This window comes from Mercurialis annua, linkage group LG1-X, assembly GCF_937616625.2.
Source record: "Mercurialis annua linkage group LG1-X, ddMerAnnu1.2, whole genome shotgun sequence".
Lineage (NCBI taxonomy): Eukaryota > Viridiplantae > Streptophyta > Magnoliopsida > Malpighiales > Euphorbiaceae > Mercurialis > Mercurialis annua.
Window position 1 is genome coordinate 67,855,591 of NC_065570.1, and position 23,650 is coordinate 67,879,240.

Below are 23,650 nucleotides of genomic sequence, written 5' to 3' on the forward strand. Positions count from 1 at the left end.
TCAAGTTTCATTAATACAATTTAATTCATCAAAGTTCTTAAATTTTGTCTCATCCAGGTAAATCATATCTGTAAATTTTACATATAGAATAATAACACATACATTATCAAACACTAAAATAATATTTAAACACAACAATGTCAATACAGCAAAGTGATCTAATAATAAAAAAATAAGAAACTACACAAAGTAAATTGAAAATACAGAAAAATTATTATATAGCTATTCAATTAATTAACAAAAGAAGACATTAATTAATATATGCAAAATTATGATAAATTTGATAAATATATCATGAAAAAAATCGAGTGTAAAGATTAATGGTCTATTTGATAAACATAAATACATTTTAGTCCTTTAATTTGTTTTTATGATAAACTAGTCTATAATTGAAGAAAAACTCTAAAAAATAAGAAGTTATCTATCTAATATAATATTTAAAAATGTGTTTTTATTTATGATCTTTATGTTATTACTAAAAAAAATTATTATTTTCTCTACTTATGGACCAATTTATTACAAAAATAACTTCAGATACTAAATTTAATTTTATCTTTATCTGAGCATTTATCTTTTGGCTTAATCACCAAAAAACCCCTCACCTTTTAACCCTTTTTCAGTTGCACCCTGACGTTGTAATTTTGTCAATTGCACCCTAATTCGCACCTTTGGGTTTCAATTCCACCCTCAAAATCAAATTGGACTTTTTGCACTCGGAAAAAATTCATAAAAACCCTTATAAAGTACTCGTTTGAACTCTTTTCCACATAAAAAGTTAAAAATGGATGACTTATTTTAACTTTTTTCAAATAAAAAAGAGATCAATTTAGTACTTGAGGGTGAAATTGAAAATTAAAGGTGTGAATTAGGGTGCAACTGATAAAATTGCAACGTCAGGGTGCATTTAAAAAGGGGCTAAAAGGTGGAGTTTTTTTTGTTGATTAAGCCTTATCTTTTGTATGTGCTACTTGGATATAACTAGACGCAAAATACAAGATTGTTGGACCAAATTAACACAATTTTGTATTTACATTTAGGATAAATCTATCAATTTTATCATAGTTATGGATATGTTAATTTATTTTTCCTTAACAGAAAATATAATCTCCTTTTTTATGAATAAAATATAACCTCCTTAATAAGGAAGGTCTCCAATTACGTTTATAAGTAAAAAATTAATACGTTGAAAACTTTACTTTCTTATTTTAAATTAGTGGAAACTAAAAAAATTAACATAATGAGAGTAGAAATTAAGGTTAATTGAGAAGAATGCGAGAATTGATTGGAACAACACATACACATAAAGTTATTATAAGGTAAAGACAATATAGAAAGAAATAATACAAGCCGGTTATAGACGGCTACTAACTGTTTAATTTCTGTCTATAGCCGGCCATTTTTTTCTTCTAATTATTCTTTTCTTTTATTTGCCAGCCTATACAATTTTAGTTCATTCTTCATTGCATTTCCTTTATAATTCATTTGCTTTGGAGGACTCATCAGTCTGTCCCATAATAACTTTTCAGTTTCTCCTCTAAACTTGATAAATTTAATGGGGAAGCATAACCAAATTAAGACTGTGACAAATAATAATAATAACAATGCTACTACTACTACTTATAGCAATGGAGTTACGAAGGCGAAACGTACACGAAGAAGCGTGCCAAGAGACTCTCCGCCTCAACGTAGCTCGATTTATCGAGGGGTTACTAGGTCAATCATCGATTTAGTAATCACACTATTTTTTAACGTTTGACTAAATTTTATTCATATTTCTTGACTAACAAGTGTTAATTTGCATGCAGACATCGATGGACCGGCCGATATGAAGCTCATTTGTGGGATAAGAATTGTTGGAATGAATCGCAGAATAAAAAAGGGAGACAAGGTTAATTTTCAACCTTTATTTTCTCGTATTATGTTTATTTTTTTAATTTGAAATTAATATTAAGAAATGTCAATATATATCGATGATCAAGCTCTTCATTTTTGTGTTTTGGTGGTGGCATTATTGGCGGGCTCGGGACGAATATGATAATGCAGTCTATCTTGGTAAGTACCATAACGAATAAAGATCATAGATGTTAATTTTTTATTATATAGTAAGAAAAATTAAGCTTAGATTACTGAATTTAGAAATTGTTTTAGTTTTGATTGTTTTGTATGAAATTAATGTGTTCAGGTGCATATGATGATGAAGAAGCAGCAGCACATGCTTATGACTTAGCAGCACTCAAATACTGGGGCCAAGAGACAATTCTTAACTTTCCGGTAATTATTTCTCCCATAATAAGAGAGAAATTGTGAATTTATTCATTGATTAAACAAATACTGAAAATAGTATTTTTTTTTTATAATATGTAGTTATTGACCTATGAAAATGAATGGAAAGAAATGGAAAATCAATCTAGAGAAGAATACATCGGATCATTGAGAAGGTAAACAACTAACTAAAATTCTGGAAATTAAATTAATATATTTTTTCAATTGTAAATGGATTTACATTTTTGGAATTGAAATTACAGGAAAAGCAGCGGGTTTTCTAGGGGAGTATCAAAATATAGAGGTGTGGCGAGGTACTCAAAAAATTCTAAGTCCCCATACTAATTTTGATGCATTATTTGAAAAAAAAAATCATAACAGAATTATCAACTAATAGATCATTTCCAATTGCTTTAATTTAATTCATTTAATTTAATTTCCATGAGCAGACATCATCACAATGGTAGATGGGAAGCTCGAATTGGCAGAGTATTTGGCAACAAATACCTATATCTTGGGACTTATGGTAATTATTCCTCCTGTTTGTTTTGTTTTTTAAATCATCTCTTTTATTTTTAATCTAACTCTTAAGAAATTGGAATCAAATATCAGAATGTTATAGCTAGTACCAAGGTACGCTGTAGTCCCGGAACTTGTATATTAAGATCAGGGACGGAACTAGGACTCAAACTCATAAAGATCGAAATTTTTGAATTCACCCATTTAGAAAAAATTAAACGACAGTAAATTTGGTAACAAATACTTGTAGGGGCGGTTATAACCGCTCCTATATAAAAACAACCGCCCCTACAAGAAAAAAGTCATAATTTCTTTATTTTAAATTGTTTTTTGTCGTGGAGGGTCGGCCGACCCTCCGTGGATCCGCCCCTGATCAGGATCAACTAACTCATACTAATCTATTTTATCAATTATGGACAATACTTTTTATTTTTGATTAATTGAAGAGAAAACTAAACAAAATAAATAAGTTTAGGAATCGGAATAACCTAATTTTATTCTTGATTGACCAAAAAATAGAGAATATTGTTCTTAATTGATATAGAATAAAAAGTATTATACTTAATTAATTGATTAAAATAATTAAGAGTTAATTGACTCTGACAAACAAATTGAAGGACTGAAATGCCCTTTGCTCACGATTGAACTGTTGCCATCTGTTTTGATCATTTCCAGAGATTAGCCAGTACTAAATGAGGACAAACAAGTACTACTGTTTAGTAAGGCAACAACTCCAAATTAACATAAGAAGGAATCTATAATTCTCAAAACAGTCAATTTTAATTGTGGAAGGGTCCATTATTATGAATCGGGTCTAATAATTTTTTTTTATTAATATATATCTGATATATATAATAGTAATTTCTATCGTAGTTATATTTGTGTTCATTCTATATTGTCACAGCAACTCAAGAGGAAGCTGCGACGGCGTATGATATGGCAGCGATCGAGTACCGTGGATTAAATGCGGTCACCAATTTCGATCTCAGTCGCTATATCAAATGGCTTAAACCTAATCAAAATGATAACATCAACAATTTTAACGACAAAAAACTCCCTAACCCTATCCCTAATGTAAGCACCCACCAATCTACCCCTACCCCTAAACCTAACTCTGACCAAGATCTCGCACTAAGCTTCGTTCATACCCAGCAAACCTACCAACCTTCAACCGCGAGCCAAATTACTACACTATTAGCAGATCCGCCAAGGCCAGCAACCAATGCCACGTCAGCCCTAGGGTTACTGCTTCAATCATCAAAGTTTAAGGAGATGATGGAGATGACATTAATGGCGGATAATGGTCCTTTGACTCCTCCGCCGGAGTTAGAACAGCCCCAATCTAGATTCCCGGAAGATATTCAAACATTCTTTGAGTGCCAAGATTCAAGCAGTTATGGAGACGGATCGAATGATATGATTTTTGGTGACCTTAACTCATTTGTTCCACAAATGTTTCAGTGCGACTTCTGATATATAATATAAGCAGAGGCGGAACCACCCTAAGATCAGGGTCAAATGTGGGTGAAATAAAATTATAGATCCGCTTGTATATAAGATCACGAATGTGTTTTCTTATATATTATAAGGATCAAAAAAGACTTAACTAATTGATTTTATCTATTCTTATTAGTTTATTTATTTATAATTATTATGTATTTAATTCTATTGTGAATAGGATGATGGGATCAGAATGATTTGTAGCCCTCCTTATGGTGGTGAAGGGATAGCGTAGATGTTTTAATTTTAGGGTTTTTAATGATTTCAAAAATTTAAATATTGTTAGTTTATTTCTTTGTAGATGGACAAAAAGAAAATAAGAAATGTTTATCATCATTATTGTTTTGTATGAATAAGTTGTAAGTTTCGCATTCTGTCCATCAATAATAAATAATAATATTGACTCTATCTCCCTTCGTCTCGTTATATACATGTACATATGTTTAATAATAGACAAATATTTTGAATCTAATTTTTTAAATTATAATATAATGTTTCTGAGTAATAAAATCTGTAAAGACTAAAGACTTATATTATCTTTCAAGTTTAACTGTAGTAGTATGTATTCCAAGCATGATGGTGCAGAAGAATGTTTGTCAAGAGAAGCCGTACATATCTCTGTAATCAATCCACCGTATCCAAGCTCAAAATCTCCTATGCAATGCACATATGACATATCCTTAAGGTTATTGTTTAGTCTAAATAATGAATAGTTTCTTTTTTTGACAATCAAATAATCTTCATTAAAATCAAGAAGTTACAAGTGTAAGAATTTAAAAGTGTATAACCGTTTCTAATGATCTGATCGACATGGAAGAAGATGTAAAATCTTAATTCGCAGATCATCTTATAAAATAAAAATAAAATTACATAACTGCTTTATCAAAATAAAATCCAATTCTTCTCAGTTTAACAGAAAACTCAACAATCCTTCATAAAAAAATATAGACAAACAAACTTTTCATATAGAAAGGATAACAAAGCTTTCGTAAAAAAAGACAATCGTTGTAATAAAGATATAAAAAAAAACTAATATAACCTATTTAACGATTTCATCTTCAGTTTTAAAAGGTCTTGATCTATCTCTGATTTTAATTTGTATATATGTTGAAATTGATGCGCCTCGCCGATATACCAACAAAAATAAAAACATGAAAAGGAGTCGGCTATTTATTTATTTATTTTAAAGCAATGAAAAAGGAAATGGCTACCGCAAACGGCAAAAATAAACCATTGACGAGCCGAAGCTAAAAACAAAAAGAAAACTTCTTGACGGTTAGGATTTTCTATATATGAGAGAAAAAAAGAGAGAAGAATAATTTTTACTATAGAATGAATAATTATTATATAAAAAATTAAATATTTTTTATAAAAATATTTATTCCATAAAATTATATAATAGTAATTTCATGAAGTTATTATTTCATGGTAGAAAACAAAAAATAATTATTCTATACGGACTAAATATTATATTCGAATCTATTTTATAAACCAAATATAATTTTATTTTATAAAATTATTGAATAATAATTCTATGAAGTTACTGTATATTTCATGAATTAAAGTAAGGAATAACTATCCTATATATGCGAAATAACTATTTTATTCCGGACATATTAATTCTATGAACCAAATATAGTTAACTGTCATAAAAATGCAAAGCTTTGAGAATTTTTTTATCAAAATAGTGAATTTTGATTATTGAGATAAATTCATTTAATTATTTCATAGTTTCAACTTTTAATATAGAAAGTCCTATTATTTTTTTAGCATAATAAAGATCGGTGGTGTGATTTGTTAGTAAAATATGTTCAATTTTATTAATAATATCCGTTGCATCATGCATGCCTCAATCAATATAAATAAAGTATAATATGACCATTCAATTTATTTTCAGTACAAACTAGTCTAAATATAAATATATTATTTTTTACTAATTTAATAAATAAAAGTCATTGTTTGTTCATATCTTTTATTATATTTTTATTTAAATTTAGATTGAAATAAGTCGAACGATTAAAATTTACTTTATTTAGATCAACTAATTATTTTTTATTAGAAGATGTATTAATTATTATAAATTTTTGATTTTTTTTTTTACAAAATTCATAACACGAGACCCTTTCTAATGTGATCTTTTAAAGTAAATTACTCTGACACCTCTTACATATGACCTAACTTACAGTTTCGACCATCCTATATAAAAATAAATTTAAGAATTAAATTGAAAGTTAATTTTTTTGAATTAGTGGACAAACAGAAAAAACAAATAAAAATAACAATGGATATAGATGATGTATAGTTTGATTTTAAAATAGGAGGGATAAAACTGTAAATTATAGTAGTGTCAAAGTAATTTGCTCAAAATTCCATAAAACTGTTTGTGTCAAAAGTCGAAATATTCCTGATTTTTTTTTTGTTTGATGTTTTGAGTCAAAATCCAGGGTGTAACTGTAAAGTGATCCTTTAGTTTACTGCCTCTTTTTTGAACTTCCCTCGAGTCCGTTTTGAACCATGGAAATTGGAACACAGTCCACACTGCACGCGTAACGGCTAGTTTAAAGTTTCCAACTCAAAGCGGTAATTCAGTAACTCGTCAAAATATATAGCACCCTTCTAGTCATTTTACCATACAAAATTTCCCTCCCAAATATTTCGTGAAAACCCTCAAATTTCCCGCTCAAATCCATAAAATAATTTTCCTCTCTTATTTCTCGATTCTCTATTTTCTTCTGGTTTTGAATTTCGCATCTGATCTGCAAGAATCAAGAATGCCAGATTTGGGAAATGCAATGTCTCTCACTCTCACGCGCTGCTCTTCTCTCGAGAATCATCAATTAGATTTACCATCAACAACGGCAACGGCAGCAATTCAATCTCCGGTCAAAACCCTAGTCAAAGACTTTGACTGCAATTGGGAGCAGCAAAACCAGAATCAGAACTCTCTACTACTTCCTTGCAATGTTAACAATTCAATTAAGGTTTTAAAGCGGAAGAAAGCAGGAGCAAGTGGTAGTGGTAATGGCAACTGTAACGGTAACGGTAAATGTTTGGAGGATTACGTTAGGGCTTGGAATCAGAACAAATTGGACTCTGGCGTCTCCCTCTCCCGTTGCTTCCTTCCTTTCCTCGTTTCCGCTAAGAAAATCGTAACACTCTTGCTTTTTCCTATTTTGCTTACCTTATTTTATGAGTTGATTTAAAAGTGAACAACTGCTTTGGAATTTTAGGAAGTAGAAATGTATAATTAGTTAGGGTTCATGTATTTTCAGAAGTTCTGATAAAATTGTAGTTGCTTTTACGTATATGTAATTTTGGTCTGTTTATCTTATTCTTTAGGTGGAATGATTTTGTTAACAAAAAGGTTGCATTTTTTAATTGTTTTTGTATGATCTCTTATGGCATGCTTAGTTGCTTGTTTTTCCTTTGAATAGGATCAGAATACATATTAGGATATTCAAGAATTGTATTCTAAGTCACTTTCTAAAGTAGCTATATAAAATTTAGTGATATCACAAGAAGTATACTTAAAACTAAATGTCACGTTGATGTAAATTTAAGTTCATTCCACAATGATTTAGAATGTATCTGTAGACTGAAAATAATAAGAAAAGAATGCCAGTCCAAAAATTGCACTTCATTCCCTAGAAGTAACTCAAAAACGGCCCTAGGTAATTATCTCTGTGCTCAAATATGTTTGTGCAAAATTTAGAAAGGAAAAATCTACTTTCAAATGCTACTGGCAGTTCTATCCTTGTACATTTATAGTATGCTTGTTTAAAACATGACAAATTTCTTGTTTCCATTTGAGTTTACTGTCTGGCGCATTCTTATCATTATACCAATTATGGATAATGGTAGCATGCAGATGATTGATTTTTTTTTTGCCGAGATCATAAAATAGTTAATGTTTATCTGTTCCACTTTTGTTTTCGTTCCTTTTGTGACGTGGCTATTGTGTCTGCAAAGCTCCCTGTACTAAACTCTTGGTTTATTGTTTTACATGTCAAATGAAGTGGCATTGATTTTGTTTACTGCCTGTTTCAGGCTGAATGTCGTGTTTGTCATCACTTTATCTTCCCCGAGGAAGAGGTATCATGCTCGGTTCGTAACTGTGGAGTAGTTTATCACTTTGTATGTGCAAAGGAAACATTTCACATTTCCAATCGAAAGAACTTTAAGTGTCCACAACATGTAAGATCTAATTTCTAAATACTAGTTATGCTTGCTCTTTACTTGTTCTCTATTATGTAGTAATTTTCATATTATGGTGTCTTCTTGTGTGATTTTAAATAGTTGTGTGTAATGCTAGGTTTCAATATCTAGACGTGTATTTGATCACTTGTCATTGCACAAGATTCAAGTAGATTATCATTGCTGAAAGGGCCCATGTTTCTATTCTATTCTCTCTAATTCCTTTTAGTTCTTTACCCAAGTTTGATTTCAAATTCTATTGATGACAATGGTAGTTGGTCCAATTATAGCAAACATTTTAAGTCAAATTTTGCAGGTCATGAATCTTTTTTTAACTCAATCTTTGTAGTCATGAATCCTTTTGTTGCAAAAATTTATTTTCTATCAAGCTGTAACTAGCAATAGTGAGCCCTAATGCATATACCTGACATGTTACTCTTGACAGGCATGCTTTGTTTGCAGACAGAATTTTCATTGGCGGTGTGTGCGATGCTCAATGGCATCACATGATAAATGTGGTCCATGGCCAGATAAAGTAATTCATTTGACAGAGCAACCCAGACGGGCAGTATGTTGGAGGCATCCAACTGACTGGCGGCTGGATAAGAAGGTCAATCTCTTCTTTCCTTAATCAGCTGTAGTTTCATAATTTCATTCCTTCTTGGTTTTGTAGTCTTTTGATTCTAATAATTGTTGTCGCTGTACAAAATTAGAAAACCATAGTGACGAATCCATCCCATGTCTTGTGTAAATTCTTGCTTTTAAAAGAAAGATACTATAAGCTTTTTCCTACACCGGCACTTGCTAGAACCATGGTGTAATTATTTTTGTGAAGCCAGTTGGCTAATTACTTGGACTTCTGCTAAAATGCTTGCTTAAAAATTTAATGGAAAATACATTCTCTGGTTATGATAGTAGAATGTTATATTACTTATTTATGTTGGTTTTGAGGTTTCATTCAAATTTTAAACTCTCAAACTTAGCTACGGGGAAACAAAAGATGGAATTTTAAAGTCCATGCTGCAACAAGTTAAATGTGTTAAAACTAGCTATTGTTCCTTCAATATATATATTAAATACAAACTTTAATTATCTTCGCAAGGAAGGAATCAGGTTATGTTCAATGATGCATATAAGGTTTATAAGCTCTAAGAATTTAAATCCAGTGAGTATATTCACGAGAATGTTCATTTTAATCTATTTAATTTATCACATAAGGAATTTAATTTCCTACTTTGACATTATGTTACTTGTTTTGTTGCAAATGGGTTTCTTACAACCTAAACACTCAAGAAAACTATAGGAAACAGATTTACTAAAATCCAATAAATTCCAATAATCTCTTCCATCTCTCCTAAGGAAGTAAATAAGTGAGCTATTTTTTTTGTTGGTAAATTTGTAAAGTAATCTACAAAGGTTGATGTTTAAATTTTAATAATTTGTTAGTGTATTCTTTTTTCTAGTTAACTGTATAAGATATCAAACCTAACATTAGCAGTCCTGTTGTATGTTCAAACTTGACTTATTTGAGCTTTGGTTAAGAATGGCTTACTTGGCGTGGTTGCAAAATTGATGGTCAATCTTAATACATTTGATGGTTGTTTCCATCATAACTGTTTAGCATGAACCAATTGGCTTGCTGGTGCTTTGTTTCACCATGTCTTAACGTTTATGTTTTTGATTGATGTTTTATTTCTTTATTCTTATTTTTTGTTGATTAGGCCGGCTGACATGATTGATATATTTGTTGAATGGGCAGCATTTAATCCCAGCAAGTGATATTGAGGTTAGATCTCTTTTGCAAGATAACGCATTGCCGAGTCTTGTATTTATTTGTTACATAAACAGATGTATTACAAAGCTTTCTTTTATTAATATCTTGAAATAAAATTAGACTGTAAGGTCTCATAAGCAAGACCAATGTATTCAACAACTAGCCTGATAAAGGAAGAAAATTTTGTATTAGCTTTTACTATGAAGAATCTACTGCTACTTGTAATTGGAAGATTTATTTATGAGAGGGATCCTGTCACAATCTTTTAAACTTGCTGCATATGAATTCTACTTAACACCAACAGAAGATAGAAAGCAAACTAATTCATGTTGTTTACATATAGCAAGATCTGTCGATTTGGAGTGTTTGGATTGGTTAGGGGTGGGTCATATTGAGCCGAACTTTTAAAAATAATCACTCACTCCTTCCCAGGCTTAGTTCAGGCAAATTAAGTCCTACAAGTTGACTAAGTGTTAAGAGAGATTGTGGTTTTTATCCTAAGTACACATGGAATTTGAATGTTACTTTCTCATCGTTATATTCAATAAGTTAACCTTTTCTGTTTCTTATTTTAGGAAGTATTTTCTCGCTTGCCTCTACCATATATTGAGGAGGAGTTTAAGATCGACACAACATGGAAATTTCTGATTGAGAATAATTTAGAGCCACCTCCCTACGTGCATATCAGGCGCAGTATCCTTGGTTTATGCATAGAAATGTCCATATATACTCATGTATTGCTTTAATCTCATATGCAAAACAGTACACTCTGGCCTGTTGTTGAGATAACAGACTTTTCATTGTTGTTAAAACTCTTGTCTTACTTTACCGTATTACTATGTATATTTTTCTGGAGAAATTTCCCTTAATCAAAATAAGATGTTTATCTTGTCAAAAAGAAGCGTGATGATGCTGATAATGACGTGGGATGTACAAATTGTAGTTCATGTTGTGAGAACTGTGTATGCAGGTAACAGCAAAATTTCCAAGTTTTGATTAACACATATGAAGAATAGATGGCTTCTTGTTTTTACATATATGTCAAGATACTGTTCTTGTTTCCTAATTTAGTAAGATGACTTTCTTTAGTTTTTGTCCTTTTGGAATCTGATGTGATTTATTTCAAAGAATTGTAGGCTATTTTGTTTTATTCCACGGATGGGGTTCTTGTGTATCTGGATTAGTGTCCTTCCTTACTTTATAACTTTGAAACTAATGATATGTGATGGACTGGAGCCTGCTGAGAAACTGAAAGACATGCTGATTTTATGAAATAACTAATATATATATATATTATCAACAAGCTGTAGCTCAAATGGTATAAGCGCTGGACAACGAACTGTCAAGGTAGCGGGTTCAAATCCTCCCACAAGCGCTCCCCCTCCCCTATTATCAAAAAAAAAAACTAATATATATATTATAGCTCTTATGGAAGTTTCATTCACAGAGGAAATTGTTTCTGATTTAATCTTTGACACAAATACAGAGGGGCCATAGGTATATGGATTATAAAATTCATATCCTGTTTATTTAATTGCCTTCTCAGTGGCTCAAGTATGCTTATGGACATTGCTCAAATTACAGTGGTTGGTTCTGCTGTTTTTTTTACTTGTTGTCACACAGAACTTTAACAAATCACTTTTGCTTTTTGACTTTGCGATCAAAATGTTTTATGTGTGTAAGAAATATTGTCATGCTTGGTTGGCTGCTTTGCTAATTTTGATAAACATGCATTTTTATTAACAAAATCAGTGTATGCACAATTTGGCACTTTTGTTGAGCAATGAAAGGATATGATTTCTTATTATGGGTTTGTATTTGGATAATACCATCTTTCAGGGTTCAATGCATAAGCTGCTCAAGGGCTTGCCGTTGCTCTGGAAATTGCACCAACAGGCCATTTCGAAGGGATAAAAAGATTAAAATTGTCAAGGTAAGAACCTTCTCTTAGTTAGAGGCCTTGTCAAAATTTGTGAGTATAGTAGTTTCTTGAAAATTACTGGAAGAATGAGTTTTCTGAATCACATAACCTGATATTTTATTTTTTGGCTTTTCAGACTGAATATTGTGGTTGGGGAGTAGAGGCAGCTGAGCTGATAAACAAGGGCGAATTTGTAATTGAGTATATTGGCGAAGGTAGTTACTTTTGTTCCTTCTTTGATATATTGAATTATTGAAGCATAATTACTATTTACATTGTCGAAGTTGGCTAATATATTATATAATGCCTCAAACATGCATTTGGGGTTTCCTTGTGCCAATTTGACTACCAAATCATCAATAGGTTTTGATGTAATTGATGTTACGTTTTAGGTTTTTGCTATGTTCTTAATTATTCTTATTTAACTGTGTTTTTAAGAGGAGTCTAAGATGGTATACATAGTGCTCTTTACTGAGAGGCAACAGGCATTACGCAAATTCCTCTCTATTCTAAGTCTGACCAAGAAAACAACTCCTGTCTGCACACTTCCATCCTTGACCAGAACGTAAGTGCATGCCAAAAAGGCGAAAAAATGTTATTTGTTTCCTAAAACTGAGAACTTAAACATGTTAGGAACTTGAAATTTCACCAAGTTATGCCAGCTTTGTTCAATTATTTGTAAGATTTTCTCTGTGAGATGTAAGTTTAGAATTACTGCATATTTGAGTCCTTTTCTTGGTTATTGTACCCTTGAATTCTCATCTTGAAGTGCAACAGGATTAGATATGAAAACCACTTTACTTGATAATATACTGAAGCTCTTTAGTAGATAGCCTCAGAGTAGTGATTAGCACATATTTAGTTTATGCATTTGTGCTTCTAAGCTAGTATCATTTATTATTTTCAGTTAAAATATTGAGCACAATAATGTTTTGTGCCATATTTGAAAAAAAGAAAAGAAATATATGCCATTTTGGCCTATGAATGGAAATCTGATGCTATCCTTGTTTCAGCAACACATGTAGGCCAGCAACTGATATTTAGAACAATGACTTTGGCAATTGACCCGTGTCTCGTATCCAACATTCTAGTTTATTTGTGATGTTTTGGTGCACTCTGCTCCTTTTATGACCTGTATGTCACAAGCTCAATGTTTGAAAACAGCCTCTTTTATGAGATGCAAGGGGAAGGGCTGTATAAACGTGCAGCACACACTCTCTCCATACCCTGGCAATTGCTGGGGTGCACTTTGTGCACCATGTGAGCCCTTTATTTATGATTAATTAGCGGATCATGTAATGTGGGTGTGGATCATTAATTTTTCTTTTTATACTCTACTTTGCTTTTGTTGTTGTCATTAACAATGTGGTCTATTGAGTAGCATTACTTTTTGGCTTGCAAAGGTTGTGGTTGTTGCATCTAACTGCTTCCATACCAAGTACTCTCTAGCCTGCCACCCACAAACTCTTTTATGCCAACTTTGCCATAAATAATGGCTTTATAATTTTCTTTGTTATCAAGTTATGATTAAATGCTGGCTAGTTATATTCTCAAATTCAAAGGACAATTAGTATTTTTCTGAATATTTAATACCGGCCTATGTCCTTCAAACTGCAATCTGTTCTTTAATAAGCATAGAAGGAATGGTTTCTATTCTTGGTGGATCAAAAGCCACAATAAATGTTTTTAAAAATTAATAGTTCACTTATTGTCTTGTTTCAGTAATTGATGATAGACTCTGTGAACAAAGGCTTTGGGACATGAAATACAAAGGTGTGCAGAACTTCTACATGTGTGAAATTCGTAAAGACTTCACAATTGATGCAACTTTTAAGGGAAATACATCTCGTTTTCTAAATCACGGTTGTGATCCCAACTGTATTCTGGAAAAATGGTTAGTGGGAAAGTCTTGTTGCTTACTTGCTTTTATGGTATTTAATCATTCATTCAGAGATTGTGTTTTCTTTGATGTGTATAATATTACGAGTTGAATTCATTAGAGGCCTGATATCTGAATGTAAATACACCTATTCAATAAATTATACTAACCAGCAGCTCTTCTTCTTAATTGGCTGTGGTTCTTACAAATCCTTCACTCAGAATATTTGACCAGTTGATTCTGGTTTTGTTTAGGCAGGTAGAGGGAGAGACACGAGTAGGTGTATTTGCTGCTCGTGCGATTAAAGTTGGGGAACCATTGACTTATGATTACAGGTATGTAATACTTTGTATTTTCACAATCCCATTGTATCGTTTTTCTAGTTTTTTCATCACTCAGAGTCATTTACGATAAAATATATGATAATGACCTTACTACACTTGTACCAGGATAGTTCTTCAATGCTATGAGCAAATATTTAGTTATGTAATATGCGATCTTTAGATGAACCTGTTTCCCTCTGATTTTATCCAGCATAAAATCACCATTCTCCAACGTAGTTTCCTAGCAGGTTTAAGTACAATTTGGTAAGGTTGAGTAGCATTTTTCAGACACGAATCCTTTAACTGGAGTTGACATTTTGTGTGGCTGAGCCAATCCCCATCCCATTAGTGGTGCGGATTTTGCTTGATGCTCCTACTTTTGGGACAAAGAATCCAAAGTCAGAAGTTGAAGTTTAACTTCTGTTATCTTAAATTCTATCAAGCAGCAGAAGTTGCAAAGGAATTTAACCTTTTGTGTTTGGCTTTGTAGATTTGTGCAATTTGGACCAGAGGTAAAGTGCCATTGTGGTGCTGCCAACTGTCAAGGTTATCTTGGGACCAAAAAGAAGATTTGTAAGTTGAAAATTGGCTGGGGTACAAAACGGAGGAGATCGGCAACTGCTTGCTTAGCTATCATAACTGAATGATTCGTCTATTTCCGGTGGATCGGTCAGGCTAGGCTGTTGTACATTTTTTCAACATGAAATATGTGTGAAGTAAAAGTAAAACTGCATGATACATCACTCTGTCCCTATTATACCATTGAAGTTCCAACATTAATGAAACAAAGAAATGTATTTTTTCTCCTTGTCAGTTCCACATTTTGTCACATCTTTTGTAGAATTCTGCTCGAAGCAGGTTTTATAACATTGTAAACTTGCATGTAATTGATTTACTCAAGGTAGACTTACCAGGATGTAATTCACAGATAATTTCAAATCGAATTATAGTAATGAAAACTGTTTATTTTTTTTATAAGATGGTAGCCGTAATTGATTCTCTATCTTGGAAATCAAGAGGGTGTGATTCTTCATTATCTAGATTGGGAATATGGAATGCTTCCAGGACATTCTGTTTCTGCAGAATATATCGGCTGCCATTTTTTGCTGTTGAATTAGCCATTTTTATATATGTAAATTCCACTAGCTATGAAATTGATACATTCTATTAGCAGCAAAGCAAAAGCATATATAGAATTGTGTGTGTACCACCACCAACAATTTGAGACTTTCTTCACACATCACACAGGAAAATTGTACATACTTTTCATTTTTTTTTTTTGGTAATTACAAAATAAATCATGAACTTTAGAATGTCTTCTAATGTTAATATAATCTTTCAACCTTGGTGATTTAAAATACAAAAATTATGAACTTTACAATTCGTAACACCAAATTAATTTTGACAAAAAAGTGAACATCAGTTTCTATTGGAAAATTGCCTAGTCTTCCCAATTACAATTTTTTTTACTAGTTGATGTTTTAAATTGCCAAAGTTGATAATTTGTTCAGTCAAAAAAAAGTTGATAATTCGTATTAAAAATATAAATCTAGGTAAAATTTGTGATTTTTTTTGCAAGTAACTTTATATTTCCGGTTGTTTCATCCCTTTCAATGTTTTTTAATGGTCCCACTCACCAGCTATTTTTCTCCTCTTTATTCTACTGTTATCCGTATCCATAAATAAAAACTTTTTATACTCCAACTATTAGTGAAAACTACTAGATTGTCAATATCCTCAATAAATTTATTCTTCAATGATCATATTTAAAGTAGGCCTAATGTTTTTAAAAAACACTGATCTTTCATCATCTTTTCAATCATATCCTAACGTTTAAAATCAGTCAATTTTACCCTAATTTATATTTTTTTCATTTCAATTGTACCCTAAAGCATAAAATTGATTTTTTTTATCCGATAAAAATTCTCTAAATTGATTCTTTTTTGCATTAGATTAACTTTTTACATAAAATCGACAATTTTTGAAAATTTTGTTGAATTTTTGTCAAATAAATAAAGGTTAATTTATGCTTCAGGGTGCAATTAAAATGAAAAAAATGCAAAATGAGATAAAATTGACATATTTTCAACGTCAGGGTAGGATTGAAAAGGAGATGAAAGGTCGGGTTCTTTTAAGACATTAAGGGGACGTTTGGTTCAAGGTTGGGAATCAGAATCGGAATGGGAATCAGAATGAGAAGGAATGGGAATGATTATTTTCATTTTTTGTTTGATTCAAAATTAGTGTGGGAATGGGAATGGATAAAGTTTAATAAACATATTATTTATTATTTTTTTAAATATTTTTTATATAAAAAAATAAAATTATTTAAAAAAATAAAACAAAATATTTTAAAAAAAATAAACCAAAATATTTTCGAAAAAAAATTTCAAAAAAATTTAAAAAAATTAAACAATTATTTTTTTCAAAAAATTTAAAAATTATTTTTAAAAAAATTAATTATTTTTAAAATAAAAAATATTAAAAAAAATATTTTAAGTATATATTTTAAAATAAATATTTAAAAATAGTTTTTTTTAATAATTATATATTTATTATTTATTATTAAAATATTTTGTAAAATTTTGATTCTCATTCTCAAAAGTCCATTCCCATAAGGTAAGGGGAAATGAGTGATTTCTATGGAGGGGTAATCACATTCCTATCTCCTAGTACAATTTGACAAAACAAGGCTAAACCCATCTAGAGGCCCTTGTACTATATCATTTTTGTTTAAAAAGCCCTTATACTATTTTTTTGTTCTTCAGGTCCCTGTACTTAGAATTTTTTTGATTTTTAGGTCCTTTTGAGGGATTGGAGGAACAAAAAAAATTATAAGTAGAGGGATTGGAAAAAACTAAAAAAGGACCTAAAAATCAAATATTATGTAAGTAGAGGGACTTGAAGAACAAAAATATAATACAGGGGTTTTTAAAATAAAAATGATATTGTACAAGGGCCTCTAGATGGGTTTAGCCACAAAACAAACATAAACAACGGGAATCATTTTCATATCCATTCTCATTCCCTTTTTTATGGTGAACCAAACGGCCCTTAGCCTTTAAAGTATCAAGGAGATACATGCATATAATATATTATAGTGGAATTGTGAATAGTAGATGTAATAGAAAGAGAGATTGTTGTGGATTGGCAATGTTCCTTATTCATCGGAAATTTGTTGGAATAAGGTTCGTTATTCTCAGTGCAACTTGTATCAACTAACAAATCTGAGATGCATGTTCCTCATATAAACTAAAGCCAAAACAAAAAACAAAGCATCTCATTTCTTAAATTTTTATCAATCATATAACGAATATGGGTTGCCAGTGGTTAGAACCACATTTTTTTAATCCAGATCTAATTTTAAATTTAGGTTTGATTTTCCGGCAGTCCGAATTTAACCTCAATTTAACTATGAAATATATTATCTCTATTTTTAAAAAAATAATCTTTATTTTTTAAAAATTCCAGTTTCAACCGGGGCTGAAGCCTATCCCAACCTTAGGATAGTTCCGCCACTGTGAATTACCGATAACCCCTTGGCCATTAGGCAAAGATAATAACAAGTTTCCGTGCACACCCCTAGAGATGAACAATATTGATCCCTAAAACTAAACTTGCTTCAAAGGGATAAGAGGGATACCAAAAGATACTGTAAATTTTATGAAGAACACAATCACGAAACCAAAAAGTGCCAAGATTTGCAAGTAGAACTAGAGGCTAACGAAGAAGGGTCGTTGAAAGTGTAATAAACGCAGAAGAAGCCAAACAATCGACTTATTCTGTCTTGCAGGCTTCTATCAGAAGCCTGGTTCCATCAATTAGTCATTTGTTTTTTTGACAATTAGGAGGAGGCCAGGAGTACTTGTGGGAAAAATTAAACTTACAACCTAAGCAGTTTGCGGGAGGAGATTTATCGTCTGTCGTTGGCCTTTATGTTAGAATCAGTCAGGGGGCTACAGCTCGGTTGTATGATAACATTATGTGTGTTTTTTCAAAGAAATATGAAATATAAAAAATCAATTTATTCAGTAAGGGGGTCAGTATGAAAATTACATTATATGAAACTGCAGAGTCATAGTTTAACCATTGATTACAATAGTGATGATGGCTAATTTTACCAAGGGCCATATTTCCCTTTCCCACATATCATACTTGAGATTGTTAGACATTAATTATTATACATATTTATCAAAAAAAAAAAAGATTATTATACATATTCATGAACACTCACAAAGACTATGAAAATTTAACAATAATCTATATATCTCCCCTTAAGAAAATTTCCGCAAATCCTTTCCCAACATTTCCTATCTGGTTCAGCTATTTCCAATCCCATCTTTGCATTCTCAGCAATATCAATCTGCAAATTTATCATATATCCAACAACTTCAAGTTAATACCAAACTTTTATATTTAGAGCTATATATATATATATATATATATATATATATATAGCAGCAACCCTAGAAAAATGAAAAAGAATTCAAGTGAAATATTTTTCAGGGTCTAATAATTCACTTTCAGTCATTTTAATCAATTAAGAACAATAACTTTTATTTTTAGGTCAAATAGACATTATTTTATTTTTGAAAGGATAAAATTGGATCATTTCAGTCACTGAACTTGTTCAATCCTTAATTGACATAGACAAAAAGAGTTGTTATCCTTAATTGATCAAAATGACCGAGAGTGAGCTATTTGATTCCGAATTACAAGTTCAGAAACCGAATGGACCTTTTACTCTATTATTTTTGTTAATTAGTTACCTGTATCGAGTTATTGGTAAGAAGGCGGTCGATGAGATTAAAAAGAATGTCTTTAGTGTACTCAGGATGACCTTGAATACCCAAAATGTGATCTCCAATTGAAAACATTTCCACACCAATTTTATCAGAGAATGCAATGACTTCAGCTCCTAATGGAACTTCCCAAACTTCATCTTGATGGATCTTTATAATTGATAGAGACGATGGGATTTCAGTTAAGTTAGTTTGGAAGTTAGTTGGTGGCATATCATTCACTATTCTCACTTTTCTTAGCCCAATATCCCATCCTGTTGTTGCTTTTCCTACCTTCCCACCCAATGCCCTACACAATACCTGCAATCAAAATACATATCAACCCCATTTAAAAGGTGGGTAAATTATAAAATAAATTATGAATTTTAACGTAATATAATTACAATATGAACTTTAAATTATAGTTATATCAAACTTAAATTACTAATATATTTATAATTTTGGAACACCATACAATTTTATGATAAAGGTAATGTTCATATAGACACTAAAATAGATATTATTCCAGTGTTTATATTAATATTCTTTTATCAAAAAATTGACCAATATTTTAAATTGTAAAATAATAGTATTTCGTGTTTGACATTACTAAGGTTAAAATTTGTATTATAATTGCAAGACACTAAAGTTCGTGATTTAAAATTTACACGTAATTGATTTTGGGAGTTAACATATTTTTCTTAGTTGCAGTTTGATTATCAAATATCAAAACGTTATAAATTGATTATTGTGCTATACTTTTAGCGACTCCTACAAATTTGTAAACGAAATCCCCCAATTTAAGCCTTCGTATCAACCAAATTTCACTATGGAATTTCAAATAGAAGAATGAAAAAGGTGATATGGTACGTAAAAAGATGTAAGGTATCTTTTTTTTGTGTCACTACTGTGAAGCACAAACCAAATGTCAAGTAGGCTTAAATGTTCGGATTTTATTAGAAACCTGCTGGAATCACTATAAAAATTCTATAACCAAACTGCATACAAAAAAAATAAAGTAATTGACAGAATCAATTATCTAAAATTTACTTAACACTTAAAAGTATTTTTGTAGTAATTTTATTTATTTAGAATCATCTTTTAGACCAAGTCCATCTCTAGGTTTTAGCAATACAATAATCAAGAAAAGTATGGAATATTTGAGATAAAAAAATAACCTGATGGCCAAAGCAAATTCCAAGAACTTTCTTTTGCATGAAATCCAAAGTTTGCAAAAGGAAACAAAGCTTGAGAATCCAACAGTCATTACCATAAGCATCATAAGGGCTTCCACTAACTACAAAACCATCAAATTTGTGAAGCTCATCAATGTCAGGAAACTCTCCATCAACAACCCTAAATAACTCCCATTTTTCTCCTTCTTCGCCAAAAGCTGCGATAAACACATTAAAATATCCTCCGTACACTTTGTTCACGTATTCTGAGTCTCTTGCTGCTAGCAAAACTCCGTATCTTTTCTCTGATGTTTCCCTCACCATTTCAACAATTAATAATAGAAATGAAGAACACTCTTTAATTAAAACAATAAATTAAGAAAATTATGAAAGGAAGGGAGAATTTATAGATTAACGGGGTTTTGATATGAGAATTGTTTGATGAGAGAAATGGATTTATATAGAATCAGAACAAGGCGGGAATCAGTCATGAAAATTAAATTCCAAGTGGCGGGGACCTAATTTGCAAATCTTTTATCATATAGTATGATAGTTTAATATGATCGACACTATTTCATATGACAAATCAAAATATTTATGATATTTTTTAATAGACTTAATCATCCAAATACATGTGCATATTAATGTGTCTATTCAAGCTATAGGAAGATAAGACGTACCGGGACAGATTCATAATTCCTTTACAGAGATCTATTATAGAATTTTAATTTTAATTAATAATATATAATTAGTAATTTCTTTTTTTATCTCTCGTAGCTTTTAAAAATTCAATCAATTTTATGTTAGCGTGATGAAATCCACTATTACTTATTTCATCACTTAAACATGTTAGTTGATTTGACCAATTAAAGAACTAACCGTTACAATATACCCAATGTTAGGTTGTGCGTTCAATTTCTCCAATAAACACTCTTCTTTCGTAATTATTTAAAAAAATTGTTATAATTTAAATTTATATTATTTTTTAAAATCAAATAAATTTTAGAATTTAATTTATAAAAATAATTGATTTATTATTTAAAATTTATATTTCAAATAGGTGAAAAAATAATTATTATTTTTAAATTAATTACATATAAGTCATCGCTTTTAAACTAAAAGTACAACAGCTTTTACACTAAAAGTACAATTCTATCGCAGCTTTTACACTAAAAGTACAATTCTATCGCAGCTTTTACACTAAAAGTACAATTCTATCGCAGCTTTTAAAAGTTGTCAATTCTATTCAACATTTTTAATTTTTTTACAATAATATCATTTTTTGAAAATCCGGCAATTTGTAGCTGACGTGGCGACCATATGATGACATGCCACAAGTAATTGATCATGTTACTACATTGGTTATTCAACTCAAAATCTATTTTGGAACTGCATGTTTTTGTGAAAAAAAGCAGCAAATTATGTTCCAAAATACCGATTCAAAATATGATCAATTATTTGTGGCATCCAACATGTCGCGTCATGTTGTTCGCCGGTCGCCACGTTTGCTACAAATCACTAGATTTTCGAATAATGATATAATTGCGAAAAAATTAAAAGACTAAATAAAATTTATAACTTTTAAAGGTCACAATTTAATATAAATGTAATCACATGCATGGTATATATGTAGAATTTTATATTATTATACATCTTATAGTTAAAGTACAAAACTTATGCTAGTAGGTCTATTAATAATAATTTATAATTTCATAAACTAATTAAAAAGTTAAAGTTATTTTTCAAATAAATCGGATCATTTGGTCGAACTTTAAACCGATGACTAGTCGAATTTGGCTACCCATCGGATTCTTATGACTTTGAGTCTGCCTTTACCTACACATGATAATCATCTTGATTCGGCTACCAATTCGATTCTTTATTGAGGTAGTTAGTATATAATTAGGTTTATTTCCATTAGGAGATTCTTCTGAACAAAAAAAACATTTAATACATAATGAAATACGTAAGTAAGATGTCTGCAATGAAGTTGGAGAATATCTTTTAGAATTGAAGCCAAAACAAATTGCTGAAAGAATAATATTTTTAGCTTCTTTTTTGAGAAAAATATACGAGATAGGGAGTGGAATGGTAGCAATTTTTTTGGATATAATGCCATATAAATTTTTCTGTTAAAATTTGTTAAGAGGAATACAATTTATTAGGTTGAATAAATATCAAACTCATTAGGATTAAATATAAATTAAGTTATAAATTTTAGCGTGATTTAGAAATAAAGTATGAACTTCAAATCTTGTAAAACCAGTCATCAACTTTCATATTTTCACAAATCAAAATATACTAAACTCTGTATCCATATCACTAAACTTTCACTAAGTTATAGAATGGATGTTATATTTTTTTTTCTTTTTTTTGTTACCAAATTTATCATTTTGTTTCACTGTCGCTTGCTGGAAATTGATGTCAAATTATCATTTTATTTTCTTTATTGTCAAAGTTAGTACCCTTTTTTAAAATTAAATATATAGTTCAATATTCTTTCTAAAATATAATTTATGGTTCGATTTTTTGAATTTATATGTGAAATTAAAAGAAAAACACTTTCTGGCGGGTAACTAGCTCCCGGTGATACGAATTAATAAATTTGGTAACCAAAAAGAAACAAAATAGAGCATTATGCCCATTTTGCAACTAAGTAAAAGTTCGGTGACCTACAAAATTTGATACTTACAAACTGAAACACTAATTTATTTTTCACTAAAAAATGTTGGTGTGGACACCGAAATATACATTGTTCCAGCTAACCTTTAATGTTTTATTTATGAGTGTGCGCATATATTAAAGATACTAAAATTGGTGAGAGTCATTGCACATAAATGCTGAAAAAATGATGAAATTTAAGAGGCTTATCCTCTAAACCCTCCACCTTTTAGTCCTAATTCATTTGCAACCTTAAACATCAAATTGATATCTTTTCACTTGAAAAAGTTCAAATCAATATTGTATATTTTAACATATATCCTAAATAAGACTTAATGTTATATTTAAAATAAAAATAAAACTATTCTTTTTAAAAATTATAAAACTTGACAATAATTTTTTATTTAATATAAATAAATATATTTAATTTATGAAAATTCATATCCGTAAATACGCCACCTCGACTCTACAAAATTAATTGACGATATTCCGATATTTGAATGATTTTAACGCCACTATCCGATCTGCTAAAGAAATTTACATTCAATAATTAAATAATTTTTCTAAATATAAATAAGTTTTTTTTTTAAATTAAAAATTTAGAACTTGTTCGTTTTTCTCGAGACGAACCCAGCCCAATCTAATCCGACAATCGATCCAA

The 23,650-nt window shown here is 30.4% G+C and overlaps 3 protein-coding genes across 5 annotated transcripts; 2 read left to right on the forward strand and 1 right to left on the reverse strand.

The window, feature by feature from the left end:
- The first annotated feature begins 1,552 nt into the window (after positions 1 to 1,552).
- Positions 1,553 to 4,582, forward strand: LOC126675233 (AP2-like ethylene-responsive transcription factor At1g16060). Its single transcript, XM_050369845.1, has 8 exons — positions 1,553 to 1,713; positions 1,806 to 1,888; positions 2,044 to 2,052; positions 2,183 to 2,271; positions 2,365 to 2,438; positions 2,526 to 2,576; positions 2,712 to 2,788; positions 3,686 to 4,582. The coding sequence occupies exons 1-8, from the start codon at positions 1,553 to 1,555 to the stop codon at positions 4,252 to 4,254; spliced, it is 1,113 nt and encodes a 370-aa protein (XP_050225802.1). The 3' UTR covers positions 4,255 to 4,582.
- A 2,041-nt stretch (positions 4,583 to 6,623) lies between these two features.
- On the forward strand, positions 6,624 to 15,350 carry LOC126666259 (histone-lysine N-methyltransferase ASHR3). 3 transcript variants are annotated; one of them, XM_050359265.2, is made up of 11 exons: positions 6,630 to 7,430; positions 8,329 to 8,475; positions 8,921 to 9,085; positions 10,235 to 10,261; positions 10,825 to 10,942; positions 11,129 to 11,219; positions 12,089 to 12,182; positions 12,307 to 12,385; positions 13,893 to 14,064; positions 14,304 to 14,384; positions 14,499 to 14,845. In XM_050359265.2, the coding sequence occupies exons 1-11, from the start codon at positions 7,053 to 7,055 to the stop codon at positions 14,551 to 14,553; spliced, it is 1,407 nt and encodes a 468-aa protein (XP_050215222.1). In that variant the 5' UTR covers positions 6,630 to 7,052; the 3' UTR covers positions 14,554 to 14,845. The 3 variants fall into 3 exon arrangements, with proteins under 3 accessions (XP_055960320.1, XP_050215222.1, XP_050215221.1); XM_050359264.2 differs by lacking the exon at positions 14,499 to 14,845 and adding an exon at positions 14,863 to 15,350 and having other exon boundaries at positions 6,637 to 7,430; XM_056104345.1 differs by lacking the exon at positions 14,499 to 14,845 and having other exon boundaries at positions 6,624 to 7,430; positions 14,308 to 14,390.
- A 3,025-nt stretch (positions 15,351 to 18,375) lies between these two features.
- LOC126664716 (gamma-glutamyl peptidase 5-like) lies at positions 18,376 to 20,768 on the reverse strand. Its single transcript, XM_050357232.2, has 3 exons — positions 20,332 to 20,768; positions 19,142 to 19,474; positions 18,376 to 18,735 (listed from the first exon to the last, which is right to left on the reverse strand). The coding sequence occupies exons 1-3, from the start codon at positions 20,650 to 20,652 to the stop codon at positions 18,622 to 18,624; spliced, it is 768 nt and encodes a 255-aa protein (XP_050213189.1). The 5' UTR covers positions 20,653 to 20,768; the 3' UTR covers positions 18,376 to 18,621.
- Positions 20,769 to 23,650: the final 2,882 nt, after the last annotated feature.

Excerpts from the sequence above, each read along its gene's own strand:
- LOC126675233 (XM_050369845.1), top strand. The coding sequence starts at position 1,553 with ATGGGGAAGCATAACCAAATTAAGACTGTGACAAATAATAATAATAAC. Across the intron at positions 1,714-1,805 it reads ATTTATCGAGGGGTTACTAG|ACATCGATGGACCGGCCGAT; the intron begins GTCAATCATCGA and ends ATTTGCATGCAG. Across the intron at positions 2,789-3,685 it reads CCTATATCTTGGGACTTATG|CAACTCAAGAGGAAGCTGCG; the intron begins GTAATTATTCCT and ends ATATTGTCACAG.
- LOC126666259 (XM_050359264.2), top strand. The coding sequence starts at position 7,053 with ATGCCAGATTTGGGAAATGCAATGTCTCTCACTCTCACGCGCTGCTCT. Across the intron at positions 10,262-10,824 it reads TCCCAGCAAGTGATATTGAG|GAAGTATTTTCTCGCTTGCC; the intron begins GTTAGATCTCTT and ends TTCTTATTTTAG. Across the intron at positions 11,220-12,088 it reads TGTGAGAACTGTGTATGCAG|GGTTCAATGCATAAGCTGCT; the intron begins GTAACAGCAAAA and ends ACCATCTTTCAG.
- LOC126664716 (XM_050357232.2), bottom strand. The coding sequence starts at position 20,652 with ATGGTGAGGGAAACATCAGAGAAAAGATACGGAGTTTTGCTAGCAGCA. Across the intron at positions 19,475-20,331 it reads GAATTTGCTTTGGCCATCAG|GTATTGTGTAGGGCATTGGG; the intron begins GTTATTTTTTTA and ends TTTTGATTGCAG. Across the intron at positions 18,736-19,141 it reads TTACCAATAACTCGATACAG|ATTGATATTGCTGAGAATGC; the intron begins GTAACTAATTAA and ends ATAAATTTGCAG.